Genomic DNA, 15,799 nt, shown 5'->3' on the forward strand with positions numbered 1-15,799 from the left:
ACTCAAAAAAATCAGTGGCCCTCCTATACACAAAGGATAAAGAAGCAGAGAGGGAAATCAGAGAAGCATCACCTTTCATGATAGCCACAAATAGCATAAAATATCTTGGGGTTACTCTAACCAAGGAAGTGAAGGACCTATTTGACAAAAACTTTAAGTCTTTGAAGAAAGAAATTGAGGAGGATACCAGAAAATGGAAAGACCTCCCCTGCTCTTGGATTGGGAGAATCAACATAGTAAAAATGGCAATTCTACCAAAAGCAATCTATAGATTCAATGCAATCCCCATCAAAATCCCATCAAACTTCTTCACAGACCTTGAGAGAATAATAATCAAGTTTATATGGCAAAACAAAAAACCCAGGATAGCCAAAACAATCTTATACAATAAAAGAACTTCTGGAGGCATTACCATCCCTGACTTCAAACTCTATTATAGAGCTACAGTATTGAAAACAGCTTGGTATTGGCATAAGAACAGAGAAGTCGACCTATGGAATCGAATAGAAGACCCAGATATTAACCCACAAACTTATGAACACCTAATTTTCGACAAGGGAGCTAAAGGTATACAATGGAAGAAGGAAAGCATCTTTAACAAATGGTGCTGGCATAACTGAATGTCAACCTGTAGAAGAATGAAAGTAGATCCATATCTATCACCATGCACAAAACTCAAGTCCAAATGGATTAAAGACATCAACATTAATCCGTCCACTTTGAACCTGATAGAAGAGAAAGTGGGAAGTAGTCTACAAGATTTAGGCACAGGAGGCCTCTTCCTAAGTAGGACCCCAGCAGCACAGACAATAAGAGAAACAATGAATAAATGGGATCTACTGAAACTGGGAAGCTTCTGTAAAGCAAAGGACACTGTCAGTAGGACAAAAAGGCTGCCTTCTGACTGGGAGAAGATCTTCACCAACCCCTCATCAGACAAAGGTCTGATCTCCAAAATATACAAACAACTCAAGAAACTAGGCACTAAAACTCTAATTAACCCAATTAAAAAATGGGGTACTGAACTGAACAGAGAATTCACAACAGATGAACTTCGAATGGCTAGAAGACACTTAAGGTCATGCTCAACCTCCTTAGCGATCAGGGAAATGCAAATCAAAACCACTTTGAGATACCATCTTACACCTGTCAGAATAGCTAAAGTCAAAAACACCAATGATAGCCTATGCTGGAGAGGATGTGGGGTGAAGGGAACACTCATCCATTGTTGGTGGGAATGCAAACTCGTGCAGCCACTGTGGAAATCAGTGTGGCGGTTTCTCAGGAAACTGGGAGTCAACCTCCCTCAGGACCCAGCAATACCACTCTTGAGAATATACCCTAAAGATTCCCTAACATACTACAAAAGCATTTGTTCAACTATATTCATAGCTGCACTATTTGTAATAGCCAGAACATGGAAACAACCTAGGTGCCCCTCAATAGAAGAATGGTTAAAAAAGGTGTGGAACATATATACATTAGAGTTTTACTCGGCGGTTAAAAACAATGACATCTTGAATTTTGCATGCAAATGGATGGAAATAGAAAACGCTTTACTGAGTGAGGTAAGCCAGACCCAAAAAGAGGAACACGGTATGTATTCACTCATAAGTGGATTCTAACCATAATTAAAGGTCTTTGAGCCTATTATTCGTGATCCTAGAGAAGCTAAATAAGAAGATGAACCTGATGAAGATTATTTAGCTATCCACCAGGAGGTAGGAAATAGACAAGAGTCCCAGGTAACCTCGGGTGCATGGCGGGGTGGGAGGGTCGATGGAGGGGGAGAGGGCTAGAGAGAAGGGAGTAGGGGAGGAACGGGGAAAGCTTGGTGGCCGGGGATGTGGGGGGAGGGAGGTAGGATGAATATGGGATCAGGGAACAATATATTTCAACTAAGGGAGCCATTTTAGGGTTTACAGGAGACTTGATTATATATGGGATCCCAGGTCCAAGGAGAAATCCCCCAGATTGCTCTCTGGACAGAGGAGAGGGTGCCTGAATCGGCCGTGGCCCATGACCATACTGATGTATATTTTGCTTATCACCATAGATCCTTCGTCTGGCGAAGGACGGCTATGCAGTTGGAGGCCCACATTGGAGCAATGGATTGAGCCCCCCGAGGTCCGGAGGGGGAGCGGAAGGAGGAGGAACATGAAAGACGAAATCAGTACTGCGAGGGATGCTATCACCCACTGATACAAGGGAACGGATCTGATGAGAATTTACCAGGGCCAGTCGGACTGGGACTGAACGAGGACGTGATCTAGCCAGATTCTCGGAATTTGGCCGGATTCTCTGACTGTGGCTGGCCCGGGGTCTTTCTGAAAAGCCATTGACTATGACACTGGGACCTGTTTCCTCTGCATATGCTGGATTTTGGGGATCCAGTCTGTTTGGATGCTCGCCTTCCTGGACCTGGAGGGAGGGGGAGGGAGCTGGAGCTTCCCACAGGGCAGGAAACCCTGACTGCCCTGGGGGACGGAGGGGAAGGAGGGGGGGAGTGGGGGGAGTGGGAGGGTGTTGGGAGGGGGGGCAGAAATGGAAACTTTTATAATTTAATAAAATTTACTAAAAAAAAAACTGTTACCTTAGAAAAGGGGTTAGAAAAAGATATTCAAAAAATGAACTTAGGTAAGAAACTGGTATAGCCATTTTAATTTCTAACAAGATAGACTTCAAACTAAATCTAAAAAGAAGAGATATGGATGGACAGAAAGTATTTATCAAAGTAAAAACAAACACAAGGGCACCCAAATTTGTAATAATAAAGCAACCACTATGATAAACACTATTACGTCTTTAATCACATATTGCTCTTCACACACTGATACTGGGAAACTTCAATACACAAATTACATCAATAAATGAATCATCCCAACAAAAAGTAAACAGAGAAATTTTGGAGCTAACAGACATTATAAACCAAATGGATCTAATGGAAATCTTTATTTATTTATTTATTTATTTATTTATTTATTCATTTATTTATTTCGAATTTCCACCCCTCCAAGCCTCTCTCTTCCCTCCCCCTCCCCACCTCCACCACCCTCTCTTGTCCTAAGAGCAGTCAGGGTTCCCTGCCCCGTGGGAAGTCCAAGATCCTCCCCCCTCCATACAGGTCTATAAAAGTGAGCATCCAAACAAACCACGCACCCACAAAGTCAGTCCATGCATTAGAAGCAAAACCCAGTGCCATTGTCCTTGGCTTCTCAGTCAGCCTTCATTGCCAGCCACATTCAGAGTGTCCAGTTTGATCACATGATCCATCACTCCCAGTACAGCTGGTCTTGGGTATTTACAGAACATTTCACCCAATTACAAAATAATATACCTTCTTTGCACCTCATTGAACTTTCTCCAATATTGAACACATACTCAAACACAAGACAGGTTTCAACAGATAAAGAAAATTTAAATACCACCTGGCATCTTATCAGATGACCATGAACAAAATCTGGATAGCAACAATAGGAATAACAGAAAGTTTACAAACTTTGAAAATTTTAAATAAAAAAGGACATACATTAGAAACTGTATTCCAAAAAAAATTAGAAAATCTGAAATAAGTGGATAATTTTCTTGGTAGACACCTCTCAAAAATATCTTTAATTTCTAGTAAGTACAAGTGGTAATTAAAAGTATCCCAATCCCATGTCCCAATGTTTTCAGTGAAGAATTCTATCAGCCATTCAAAGAAGAGTTAGCATCAATGTTCCTCAAATTATTCCAAAAAATAAAAACAGAAAGAACATTGCCCAAAGCATTTTATGAGTCTGCAGTTACCCTGACACCCAAACCATGTACAGACCTAAAAATGAAAATGAATTGCAGGGCAGTTTTACTTATGAACATAGAGGCAAATATTCTCAATTAAATATTTTCAAACTGAATCCAAGAACACTTCAAAAACATCACCCACCATGATCACATAGGCTTTATCCAGAGATGAAAGGATGGCTGGATAAACGAAAATCAGTGAATGTAATACACTATATTAAAAAACTGAATGGAAAAAACCCACACAATCATCTCATTTAATGCAAAATGATTATTTGAGAAACTCAAACTCCTGTACATGGTAGAAGTACTTGGGGATATTATTGATACAAATAGCATATCTAAGCATAATAAAGACAGTTTACAGCAAGTCTATAGTCAATATCAACTTTAATGGGGAGAAACTCAATTTAATCCCCCTAAAATGAGGAACAAGACAAATTGTTCACCCTCTCCATACCTATCTAATGTAGTACTTAAAGTCTTAACTAGAGAAATAAGATAACTGAAGACAATAAAAGGCAAACATATAAAAAAGGAAGAAGTCAAAGTATCTGTCTGTAGATGATATAATAGCATACATAAGTGACCCCAAATTTCCTCCAGAGAACTCCTACATATGATAAACACTTTCATCACAGTTGCTGGATGGAAAATTTCCTCACTAAAATCAGTAGCCATCCTATATACAAATGACACATAGTCTAAGAAATAAATCAGAGAAACAACAATACCTTTCACAATAGCCTGAATTAGTATGCAATGTTTTGGAATAACTCTAATAAAGGAAGTGAAAGACTGTATGATGAAACTTCAAGTCTTTGAACAAAAAAACTGAGAAGATATCAGAAGATGAAAAGATCTCTCATGCACATGAATTGGTAGGATTTATACCTACCAATGTCCATCTGCCCCTATCATTTTACAGATTCAATGGGATCCACATCAAAATTCTAACACAAATTCTCATTGACCAGAAACTATAATTCTTAATTTTATATGGAAACACAAAGTACCCAAGTAGTACAAATAATTCCGAACTCCAAAGACCTGCAGGAGGTCTCATCATTCTTGATTTCAAGTTTTACTAAAAAGCTATCATAATAAAAACCACAAGGCATTGGCACAAGAATAGACAAGTTGATCATTAGAATTTGACGATTCAGACACAAATCCACACACCAATGAATAAATGATTTTTTTAAAGTGTAAGAAGTTAAGGCCTACTAGGCCAAATGGAGTCAACCAGGAATCTGCCTGGAGCTGTCAAATACCCTGTCTGTGTCTAGCCAATAAGGAGTGACCAAACAATGTTTCCTGAGTTCTTAGTAGCAGGTGCTGTCAGAGGTCCTTATAGTTCCTAGTTAATGAAAGACAAGCATAATGTCAACTGTCAATGTGGTATGGGAAGTCCTTCTGTATATGTGTTCCTTTTATTGGCTAATGAACAAAGAAGCAGCTTTGGTCTGTGATAGGACAGAGTATAACTAGGTGGGGAAACTAAACAGAATGCTGGGATAAAGAAGGTGGAGTCAGGAGAAACCATGGAGCCGCCAGAGTAGAAAGACACAAGCTACCAGTTAGCATCTTGATGGCAGGCCATGAGCCTCATGGTAAAATATAAAATAATAGAAGTGGGTTAACCAAAGATGTAAGAGATAGCAATATGCTTAAGCTACTGGCCAAACAGTATTGCAAATAGTATTGTTAGGACTCAGCGATTTCTGGCCATTCACAAAGGAGACATTATTCCTAGGAATTTCTTATTTATAGTCCCATCTCAGATGTCCTATTCTACCACAATTAAAACATTTGGCATTTTGATGTCTCTCCATACATTTGGAAATTGCTTTTCCTATCCAATAACCCATATTATAGTCAAATGTCTCAATGTTCATTGTTTGCATGATCCATTCATCATTGGTAGTGATCTAACTTTTATAGTCCCAAATACCTTTTTGCATTCTGAGCTGACATTTTCAAAAGCCAGAGATTCAATAACTACTCTTCTAGCATCTAGGTCTGTTACTCCTCTTTGTACAACCTTAGTTAATATTTGTAGAAATTCACTAAAGGGTTCTCTCTGGCCCTGTTTAACCCTGGTTTATGATTCAATTCATTTTTCTAGTTCTTGAATCTTGTCCAAAGCATTTAAGGCTTCTTTGTGGCATAGGGGCAAGATTTGTTCATTGTAAGGAGCTTGAGCCTGTGGGTCAGCATAAGTTCCCTCACCAAGAATATGATCTTGGGAAGTCTCAAGTTATATAGATTTTCCCTGGTTTATTTTTTTTTAAATTTTAGCCTCTTCCTGAAATAATATTTCCACATCATCTAGGTTTAAGGAAGCTAACTGAAGCCAGTCATGTGATGTGGCTTTAATGCTGGAAGTCCATGTCTTTACCATTTACCTAACAATGGGGATTGCAAACCATATGTTACAACTGCTTGCTTAATTTCTTTTAGATCATTCATTCCTATAGATATCTATCTACCTTCCTTAGATCCTTTTGGGCCTTTAGAACTTGATGCTTTGTCAGAGTATATTACCAGGTAGGAAGCTAAAACCCTAGGTAAGTCATCTCTGACAGTTACTGGCAATGTTGAATCCTGTCCTTGTGCCTTCTTTCCATGTTCATCAGCTCCAATAATTTCCTCAATTATTTCAAATCTTTTTACCATTGTCTTTTGTAAAGCCTGAATCTCCTGGACTGTGTATATTTCTAGTGATTTCATTGAGGCACCTAGCCTCTGGTCTTCATTCTGCACATTTGATTCCAAGGTCTGAAGTTTCTCCTTTAAAGATAACACCTCATCCTTGGACATTGCTTGGATAGCATGCAGATTGCCATCCTGGAGAGATACTCTACCTGCTAACCTATCATAACTTTTTAATAAATTTTGATTGTCAAATTCAACAGTATAAATCCTCTCAGATAATTTCTCAGTACCATTACATATGGATTCAATTTTGTCTGTCAAATTAATGTTGTCTTTTTAATAGTATTATTTTTTCAAGTAACTTTTGAATTTTGATGGTAGTAATCCTGTCAATTAGCTGTTCATTATTAGTCTGTAAAGACTGTATCATTCCTAAAAGTGGCACATTCATTCTTTTTAATGATAAAATATGAAGAAAAAACTGAGTCCCAATATCCAATATATGAATGTATCACAATAACCACATAAGCCTTGCAGAATACAATACATAGTATTAGCACAAAGGTTACTAAAATTCTCAAAGTAATGTTGTCTGCAATTATATAACTTTCAAATTTAAAGATTTATTAATTAGTAAAATATTTACCTTATATGATGTCTGGTAAATTGGTTCATGTGTAATAATCTTTATTTTCCAGCAGGTGTTTTAGTTGCAGAGTTGCAACTTGTGGTGTAAAACCGGTGATGCCAGGCATAGTTCAGCACTGCTTTGGTTTCTTGCCTTGGTGCTGGCTAAATACCGAGAAATATGCTTTGCCTGACAAATTAAAAGTAATTAAATCAATTCTGTACACGGAGCAAGAAACCCAGAACTCACGAGCAGGGAGCACAAACCGGAAGCTGTGCAATTTGCCAGATGGCAGGTAACATGGCAGTGGGAAGGGAGGTGTGTGAGCTTGGAAAATTTCCAAGTAGTCACAGGCATTTAACTCCGTGGTGGAGCAGTTTACAAAAAATCACTTAGTAGGTAAAAGCAAGTCAAGCAGTTGTGGGTAGGAGACTTTCTGTACTGTGGACCAGTTAGGCCTTTAAGCCAGTCTACCCAGTGGTTGTAGAATTCAGATGCACTTGGGCACCAGATGAAGATGGACAAAAAAAATCCCACACTAGCTTAGAATTGAGTATAATAAAAGGTTATTTATTTAGGGGTAGACTCACAGATCATAGTCCTCTGCTTGAACAGGGAACGACTGGTGCGGGAGAATTATCTGTATTCTGTCAATCATGTATTTTAATAAAACGCTGATTGGTACCGGGCGGGATAGAAACCCCAACAAGCCGGCCCTCATGTTACAAACGACAACCAAATCCCACAGTCATAAGAGGCCAGATGCATCATCATTTGCAGTATAAGAGGCCATGCCCAAGAAGGCAAGTAACTTAAAGGCTACTGGCTATAGGAATTCCTGCAACAATTGTCAAAATAAATGGCTGAAAGGAGAGTGTGAATAAATTCACACCAATCACCATATACAAAACTCAACTCCTAATGGTTCAAAGACCTCAACAACAAATAAGGCACAATGAACTTGATAGAAAAAAATAGGGAACAGCCTTAAATGCATTGGTTCAGGAGAAGACTTTCTCAACAGAATACTGTTTGCATAGGCACTAAGACAAAAAATTTATAAATGGGACTTCTTCATGAAACTGAAAGACTTCTGTAAGCAAAGGACAAAGTCAGTTGAGCAAAGCAACAGATTATAAAACAGATTTTTGCCAACTCCATATGTATAAAGAACTAAAAAAACTAGATATTAAAAAACAAATAATCCAATTAAAACTGTGTAACAGACCTAAAAAGAACTTTCAATAGAGATTGCACCAACTGGTGAGAAAACTAAAGAAATGTTCAGCTTTTTTTGCTGTCAGGGAAATAAAAAATAAAACAACTTTGAGGTTCCTTTTTACACCTGTCAAAATGGGTAAGATCAATAGAGCAAATGAAAGCTTACACTGGTAAGAACATCAAAAAGGAAGTGCTCTTCTATTGCTTGTGGGAATGCCATCTTATACAGTCATTATGAAAATGAATATGGCAGTTCCTCAGATGAGAATTGATCTTAGACTCACACCCAAAGCACACTTCAGACTACCACTTGAACTCTGGCTCAACAATGTTCATTACTGCTCTATTCATAATAGCCAGAAAATGTAAACAACCCAGATGTCCCTCCAAAGAGGAATAGATAAAAGAAATTTGGTACATTTACAGAGTATTAGTCATCTCTTCCAAAAAAGATATTGGCATCATGAAATCTGCAGACAAATGAATGGAACTAGAAAGTGTGAATTAACCTATGCCCAGAAAAATAAATATGGTATTAATCACTTATACATGGATATTACTCTTAAATAAATGGTTATCAAACTACAATGTATAGATCTAGGGAGGTGAGACATAGAGGAAAGGATTAGACAGAACATATAGATCTCCTGGGAGAGGAAAAGAGAATGAACTTTATGTGTAGAATCGAGCCAGGGTAAGTGATCAGCATAGGAAGATATGGGTTAGGGAGTAAATGCAAAGAGAGAGAGCTAGAGTTTAGAAGTATTTGAGGGCAGCAGAAAAAGCTAGTGTAGTGTAAGCTTACTAAAATATATGAAGGTGGCCTTAATGAACTCTCCAAATAAAGGGAGAACAAATCCTCCACTGGCCACCTCTTGGAGGCTGGGTTATAACCAATTGAATTGTTGGTCAAAGGTGTTACAAGAAAATGCCCAAATAACGTGTACTAGTCACAAGAAAACAGATTGCTCTCCAGAAACTCACATCAAGACCCCATTGCTAAAGACAACACCCATACAACTCATTGAATTTAAGAAGTAAAGTTGGAATTTAAGAGGTTCCTACATACAACCTTCACCTCCATGTTCTGCTCTCTTTGGTGTAAAAATATATTTTGTGGGGCACAAAAAGAGAAATATAAACACCGAGCCGCCACAAACTATTTGAACTACAACATTTCCCTTGCCTGGAAAATACGTTAAGGCAATAGTGGCACAAAGCTTGAGGAAGCAACCAACCAATGGGATTTGACTTAAGGCTCTCTCCTAAAGAAGAAACCTACCTATATGCAATCTTGATTAGGTGAGCAACAATCCAAGACCAGCTATGCCAGAAATCTGGTGTAAAACCATACATTGCTAGTGAAAAAATAAAGTAAAATGACTCCTAATGATATTTTATGATAGTCATAGATAGTGCCTTATTTAGCCATAATCAGAGAAATTTCCTCCTGCAACAGATAGGAACAAATGTAGAGACCCACAGCCACACACCACACTTATGCACACACACACACACACACACACACACACACACACACACACACACACGGAGAGAGTAGGGAGAGAGAGAGAGAGAGAGAGAGAGAGAGAGAGAGAGAGAGAGAGAGAAACCTTGGAACTCACAGCTCTACATGAGATGCCTCCATCAAATTCTTCCTTTCAGAACTCATGAAACTCTACAGAAGAAAAGGCAGAAAGGGGGTAAGATCCAGAGGCAATGGAAGGCACCAGGAGAACAAGGCACCCTAAATCAATTGAGTATTCCTTTAGATCTCACGTAAATTCACAAAAACTAAAACAGCAAGCATAGGGTCTCATGGGTCCATACCAGGTCTTCTGCATATCTATTATAGCTTTCAGTTCAGCCCCATGATGGGCCTCCTAAACATGTGATTGAGTGGGTCTCTGCTTCTTGCGCTCTTTCTTGGGGCTCTTTCCCTTTTACATGGTTGTCTTGTCCAACTTTGATATGTTGGTTATTGTTTCATCTTAGTATTTTTATTTAGCTTCATTTTTGTTTATAAAATAGAAAAAATTAAAAATTTAAAATGGAAAAATAAGTTCATTTTTTTCTAGTGTGAAATTTTAGCTTCTTTGTCAAAAAATCAGGTGTCTGTAGGATAGGTAGATTATGTCTGGATCTTCTATTTGATTCTGTTATCAAAAGGTTTGACTTTACACTAAGTCCATACTGTTTTTATTACTTTATCTTTGTAACATGAAATCTAGGATGGTGATACCTCTGCCTCCAGCAATTCTTTTATTATTCTGGAGGTGTTTTTAAAAGTTGTTCTGTGTTTCCATATAAAGTTGAACACTGTTTTTTTTTCCAATTTCTGTGAAGAATTGTGGTGGGATATTGCATTGAGCCTCTAGATTGCTTTTGTTAGGATAAACATCTTAACAATGTAATCATATTGATCCACAAACATGAGAGAGCTTTCCATCTTCTGATGTCTTCTTCAATTTCCTTTTACAATATCTTAGTCTTTTTTTTCATTGTTAGCAGTGGCTGCTTGTTTGTTCCCTGCTCTTCAGACCCCAAATAATTACACAGATACTGTACTATTTAAAATACTACTTGGCCAATACCTTAAATGTATTGCTTGCTATCTCTTATATCTTAAATTAACCCATTTCCATTATTTTATAATTTACCACGAGGCTCATGGTTTACCAGTAAAGTTCTCAAGCATCTGCTTTCTTCAGCAGTGACAACTTGGCATCTCACTGGCTCTGCCTACTTTCTCCCAGCATTGAGCTTAGTTTTCCTACCTAGCCCTATTCTGCCTTATCACAAGCCAAAGCAGCTTCTTTATTCATTAACCAATAAAAGCAACACATATACGGAAGGACTTCCCACACCATTTTATATATTATACAAGTCTTTTAATTGCTTTGCGTATCGAGTCTAGAATTCTTTATACCAATACTCTCTACTAAAAACAAAATTTGTCAGAGATATTAGTAAGGCTAGCAGTAGTTCCAATAGTTCACTGAGAGGTGCCTGAACTCTGAAAGTTGACTCCTTAGCAGGTGATGTTGGTTGTCAATCACTTCTGAACAAGAGGCCTGTCCTTTAGTGATTGATATTGGGTAAGGTGTCACTGTATTGAAAAAATCTGAATTTTCCTTTTCAAGAAGCTATAAGTTGTTGTTAACCTTCACCCTAGTACATAGGTTTTCATTGATTGATTCATTTTTTTAAAAAAAAACAAAAAATATAATAAAACAAAGTAAAAAAAACTATCATATCTAAGTTGCACAAAGCAAACCAAAAGAAGGAAAATAGGCCAAGAGAAAGCACAAAAATCAGAGACCCACTCATTCACACACTCTGTAATCTTACTGGTATGATTCCAGTGTTCCAGTATCTTCCTTCTTCAACAGCTACATGACAGCTCTTTGACTCCACCTAATCTCTCTCTATATATCACTGTTCAGATTCCCTGCCTGGCTGGACTCTGCTAAGCCATTGGCCAAAAAAGCTTTATTCATAAACCAATAAAAGCAATGCTTCTCATATCAGTATATGTTGCTTTTGCTTATTTTATATTTCTCTTGTTTCACTGGGGAGAATCCATAGAGATCACCACAGTATCTCACCTTTAATGATGTTCCCCACACAATTAATTGATAAGCTTTCAAATAATTCATAGACTTATATGACTACCAAGGGCACATTATTAAGTAAGATGTTTGGAATTTTATCAGGGTTTATATATTCATGCTTTGTGTTATACAACTTTCTGTAGGGAACCAAATCAAATTATGACATGTGGAAAGGTATTCTTGCTTATAATGTTTAAACAATTTTCTATATGCTAAATACCTAAATACTATCTGATAATAGAAATTCAATTGTATGCTGAAAAACTGGAACTGTTCCATTGTATGCTGTATCCACTTCATAGGTAGTGATAACAATGTAAGACAATTTCACAGTTATATTAGACAAGTATCTTATAGTGCTTAAAAATGGTATAGAAAGAAACTATCTTCTTATACTATACTATACATTTGAACAGTAATTTTTACTGTTTAATCTAGACTGTCCCTTTTAACTGAATAAATTTATTTCCCAAATACTGAAAAGAAAAAGTACTTTGAAATAACACATACAATGAATATATGTTCATATAAATACAATAACACCATTCATTGTTATTAGGGGCAAATATATTTTTATTCCAAATATCATAGGATATGATAGGAAAAAGTGCATTATAAAATTACATTAGAAACTTGCATAACTTTAAATTTACTATTGTTTTGTGAATTTCAAGTATAGAAACCATATTTAATGAATGTGATTTTATTTATTTTTGATAATGAAGTTTTATTGTAAATTATAGTGAGTTGCAGAATGATAATATATTCAAAATCATATACAATAAAAATAAAGCTCCAGGTATGTTATCAAAGAATTTGAAAAGTTAAGAATCTGTAGTGCTTTCCAATTTTAGTTTTCTAAAGTTGGAACTGTGTGAACTCATTTCAGCTTATTCATTAAATGTTTTAAATTTCCCTTTTTGATATTATAGCATTATTACACATATCTTACTTCCTTTCCTACATTCAAACCCTCTCTTTTACCCCCCTGTTCATTCTCATTTAAATTTATAGCCTCTTTTTTTTTTAACATTTGTTATTACACAATTGTGTGTATGTGTCTGTATCTTTTAAACTTTTAATCAGTGTTTGAGAATTTCGTACATGTATGTTCTTGAATAAAAACAATTCCCTAATCCATATGCTTCACTTCATACCCTAGGACCTCCACCACCTCACCACTTTTCTCTGTCAACATCAGCTACTCATTTTTTAAACCCACTGAGTACTCTTAGTGCTTCTTGTATGAACCTAGGAATAGGAATATTTACTAAGGCATCCCAAAGGCAGCATCTCTGGCAACTATTGACTCTCTCACCCAATAAACAATAGCCAGTAGTTTCTCAAATGTAGGGTCATGAATGGTTTCACAAACCCCTGCCCCATCCATTGTTGGAATCTTGGCTGATCCAATCCAGTGATGTCCTGTGCATTTAATTACAGTCACTGTGAGTTCCTGTGTACAATGGCCCTGTGATTTTTAGAACTTGTTTATCTTCAAAATTTCACTATATTTAGCTCTTAAAATAATTGCATATCCTCCATGATGACCTTTAATCTGTGAAAGAAGTCCAACTTAGAGTTCAACATGCCATGGTTTCTTATTCGTAACATGTTGACCAGTTGTAAGTTTCTGTACCAAATTTTATTTATCTTAAAATGAATCTTTTCTGATGAAGATTAAGATATGTAGTAATTTATTGGTATAAAGATAAGAACTTTTAAGACAATTTAGTGCTAAATTTATGTCAGATTAGCAAAAAAATGGATTTATAGTGTATCCTGTCACATTAATGGTGGAAATCATGGTTTTTATCTTTTTAAAAATAATCAGTAATATGTGGTACTTATAAGTCACTTCATAAGTCAAAACAAAAGTATTGTTATACATGATTAATTTTATACAACACATGTGCTATTTATATGACCTGATACAAGAATAAAATAATAACTCTAGGCATTTTCAATCATATCAAAACTATCTAACCTTCTTGTAAAATATTCAAAACCTTACAATATTAAGTTAAGTACATGTATTTCCCTTTTGCCACTTAGGTTGTTTCCACGGAAACGGCAGCTGGCAATGGGAGCAGCATGTTTAGAATTTTGGTATTTCAATTGTGCTTGTCAGGGAAGTGATGGAAATGTCATTTTTCAAAGAAGCACCTGCAGTTTTTGGGTTCCAACAGGTTTTCAGAATGTGGTATTTTAGTTTCTGAAAAGTTTAACTTCATAATGCTTCTATATAAATCACAACTATGCTTGTCTTTCATAACATCTTAATTACTCTGTCTATCTTAGATTACTTTTCACATAATTTCACTAATTTGGGGTAACTGGAATATAATGATCTTCAGGAATTCAAAGTCAAATTGAGGAAATTATTACAGAAACTTCTTTTATCTCACACATGGCTTTGGAGATAATTTTGTTCACAGGTACTAATTAATTGATATGTGCATTTTTATAGACCCCATTTATTCCAGAATTTCTTGACTGTGCAATCATTAACATAAACTTCATCTTGTAGTAAATAATATCTGTGGGCTCATCACCATCTCCTTCACTACTACTCAACAAATATAAACTTCTGGCCTGTGGCACCAGTGATCTGGTGTGTTTGAAATATTTTTGCCACAGATAAGTCTAAAAGCACCAATTCTCCCTGTTTCAAAACCTAGAAAAATATTTAGTAACATGATTGTCATAAGTTTCTGCCTATTACACATACTTCCAATTGGTAGGTTTAGACATTTTCCAGTGCCTAAATATTTTTAATGATAAATGACTAAAGTGAAGAAGACCCAAATAAAATAAAGAAATAACTCCAATAAAATGTTCAAGTTCATATTTCACGTTCAAGAAAGATGATAAATTAAAAAAAATTAAGTATCATTTTTAAACTATAAAAATACTTATATTTACATAAGGATCACAGAAAAGATCTCATGTAAAAGGTAAAGACTCCAACTAATGAAAGATACTCAAAGTCTATAAGATAAAGGCCAAATTAAATTAAGTCAAAATGACCTATGATCCAACGAGTATGATTGGTAGCAGTGACCCATGGAGTTTTCTTCCTAATGTGAATGATACATTTCAATCATTCGAAGAAAGCTGCTGAGAAACCACATCATGTAAAATATTATTAGGATGTTGGTAGCAGAAAATAATCAAAGGAGAAATCAACAACAAGAATAAATATCTCTTTACCTGTGTGAGAATCTTCATGAATACAATTGCTTCAGTCATAAGATGTGCATTGTAGAATGTCAAATTCTAGGTTAACTTAAAAATTTTATATCATCTATCAAATCTAAAAAGCAAAACATATAATGGTCATCTCACTAGTTTCTTCATGTTAGTTGAAAAGTGTACATAAAAATAATAAATTTTAATGAATATAAGGTATGATAAATAAACTATTACGATTGTGAAAATTAACCAAAGTATTTACTGAAGTATTACTGCTTTGCACCATTTCTCAATGAAATAAAAATGGACAAAAAGCTAATTCATCATCATTTTTGTCTAAATGGTGATAAAAACATACACTCAAAATACTATGCTGCTAAATAAAATGGAATTAAAGACAATTTTGCTTATGATACCTTGTTATCACCTCAAAATCAAATGAATATTCTCAGGATTTTTGCTTTAATTTGGGGGGATTATATTTACATCATTTTCCCTTCTCTTTCCTCACTCCAAGCCTTCCCATATAATCCTCCCTGCCCTATTTCAAATTCATGACCACGTTTTTCCTAATACCAGAAGATGCCAACACGCTTCCATGGGAAAAACAATATCCCTACCCTGTCACACCGTCTATGAAGCACGACAGCAAGTCACATGACACAAGTAATAGTGAAAGAGAGGCACACATATCCTAGCA

The 15,799-nt window shown here is 36.1% G+C and overlaps 1 protein-coding gene across 3 annotated transcripts in view; it reads left to right on the forward strand.

Moving 5' to 3' along the window:
- The window catches only part of LOC125387870 (uncharacterized), a 47,638-nt gene extending 40,201 nt beyond the window's left edge, over nucleotides 1-7,437 (forward strand). For all 3 annotated transcript variants that reach the window (XR_015004447.1, XM_085697600.1, XM_085697597.1), the window contains one exon: nucleotides 7,140-7,437. Coding sequence is in view for 2 of the 3 variants with exons in the window: in XM_085697597.1 (XP_085553723.1) it covers nucleotides 7,140-7,368 (229 nt within the window). In the remaining variant the exon portion in view is untranslated. The remainder of the gene's footprint in view (nucleotides 1-7,139) is intronic.
- Nucleotides 7,438-15,799: the final 8,362 nt, after the last annotated feature.

The sequence above is a fragment of the Myodes glareolus genome, chromosome 11 (assembly GCF_982192425.1).
Source record: "Myodes glareolus chromosome 11, mMyoGla1.1, whole genome shotgun sequence".
Classification (NCBI taxonomy): Eukaryota; Metazoa; Chordata; class Mammalia; order Rodentia; family Cricetidae; genus Myodes; species Myodes glareolus.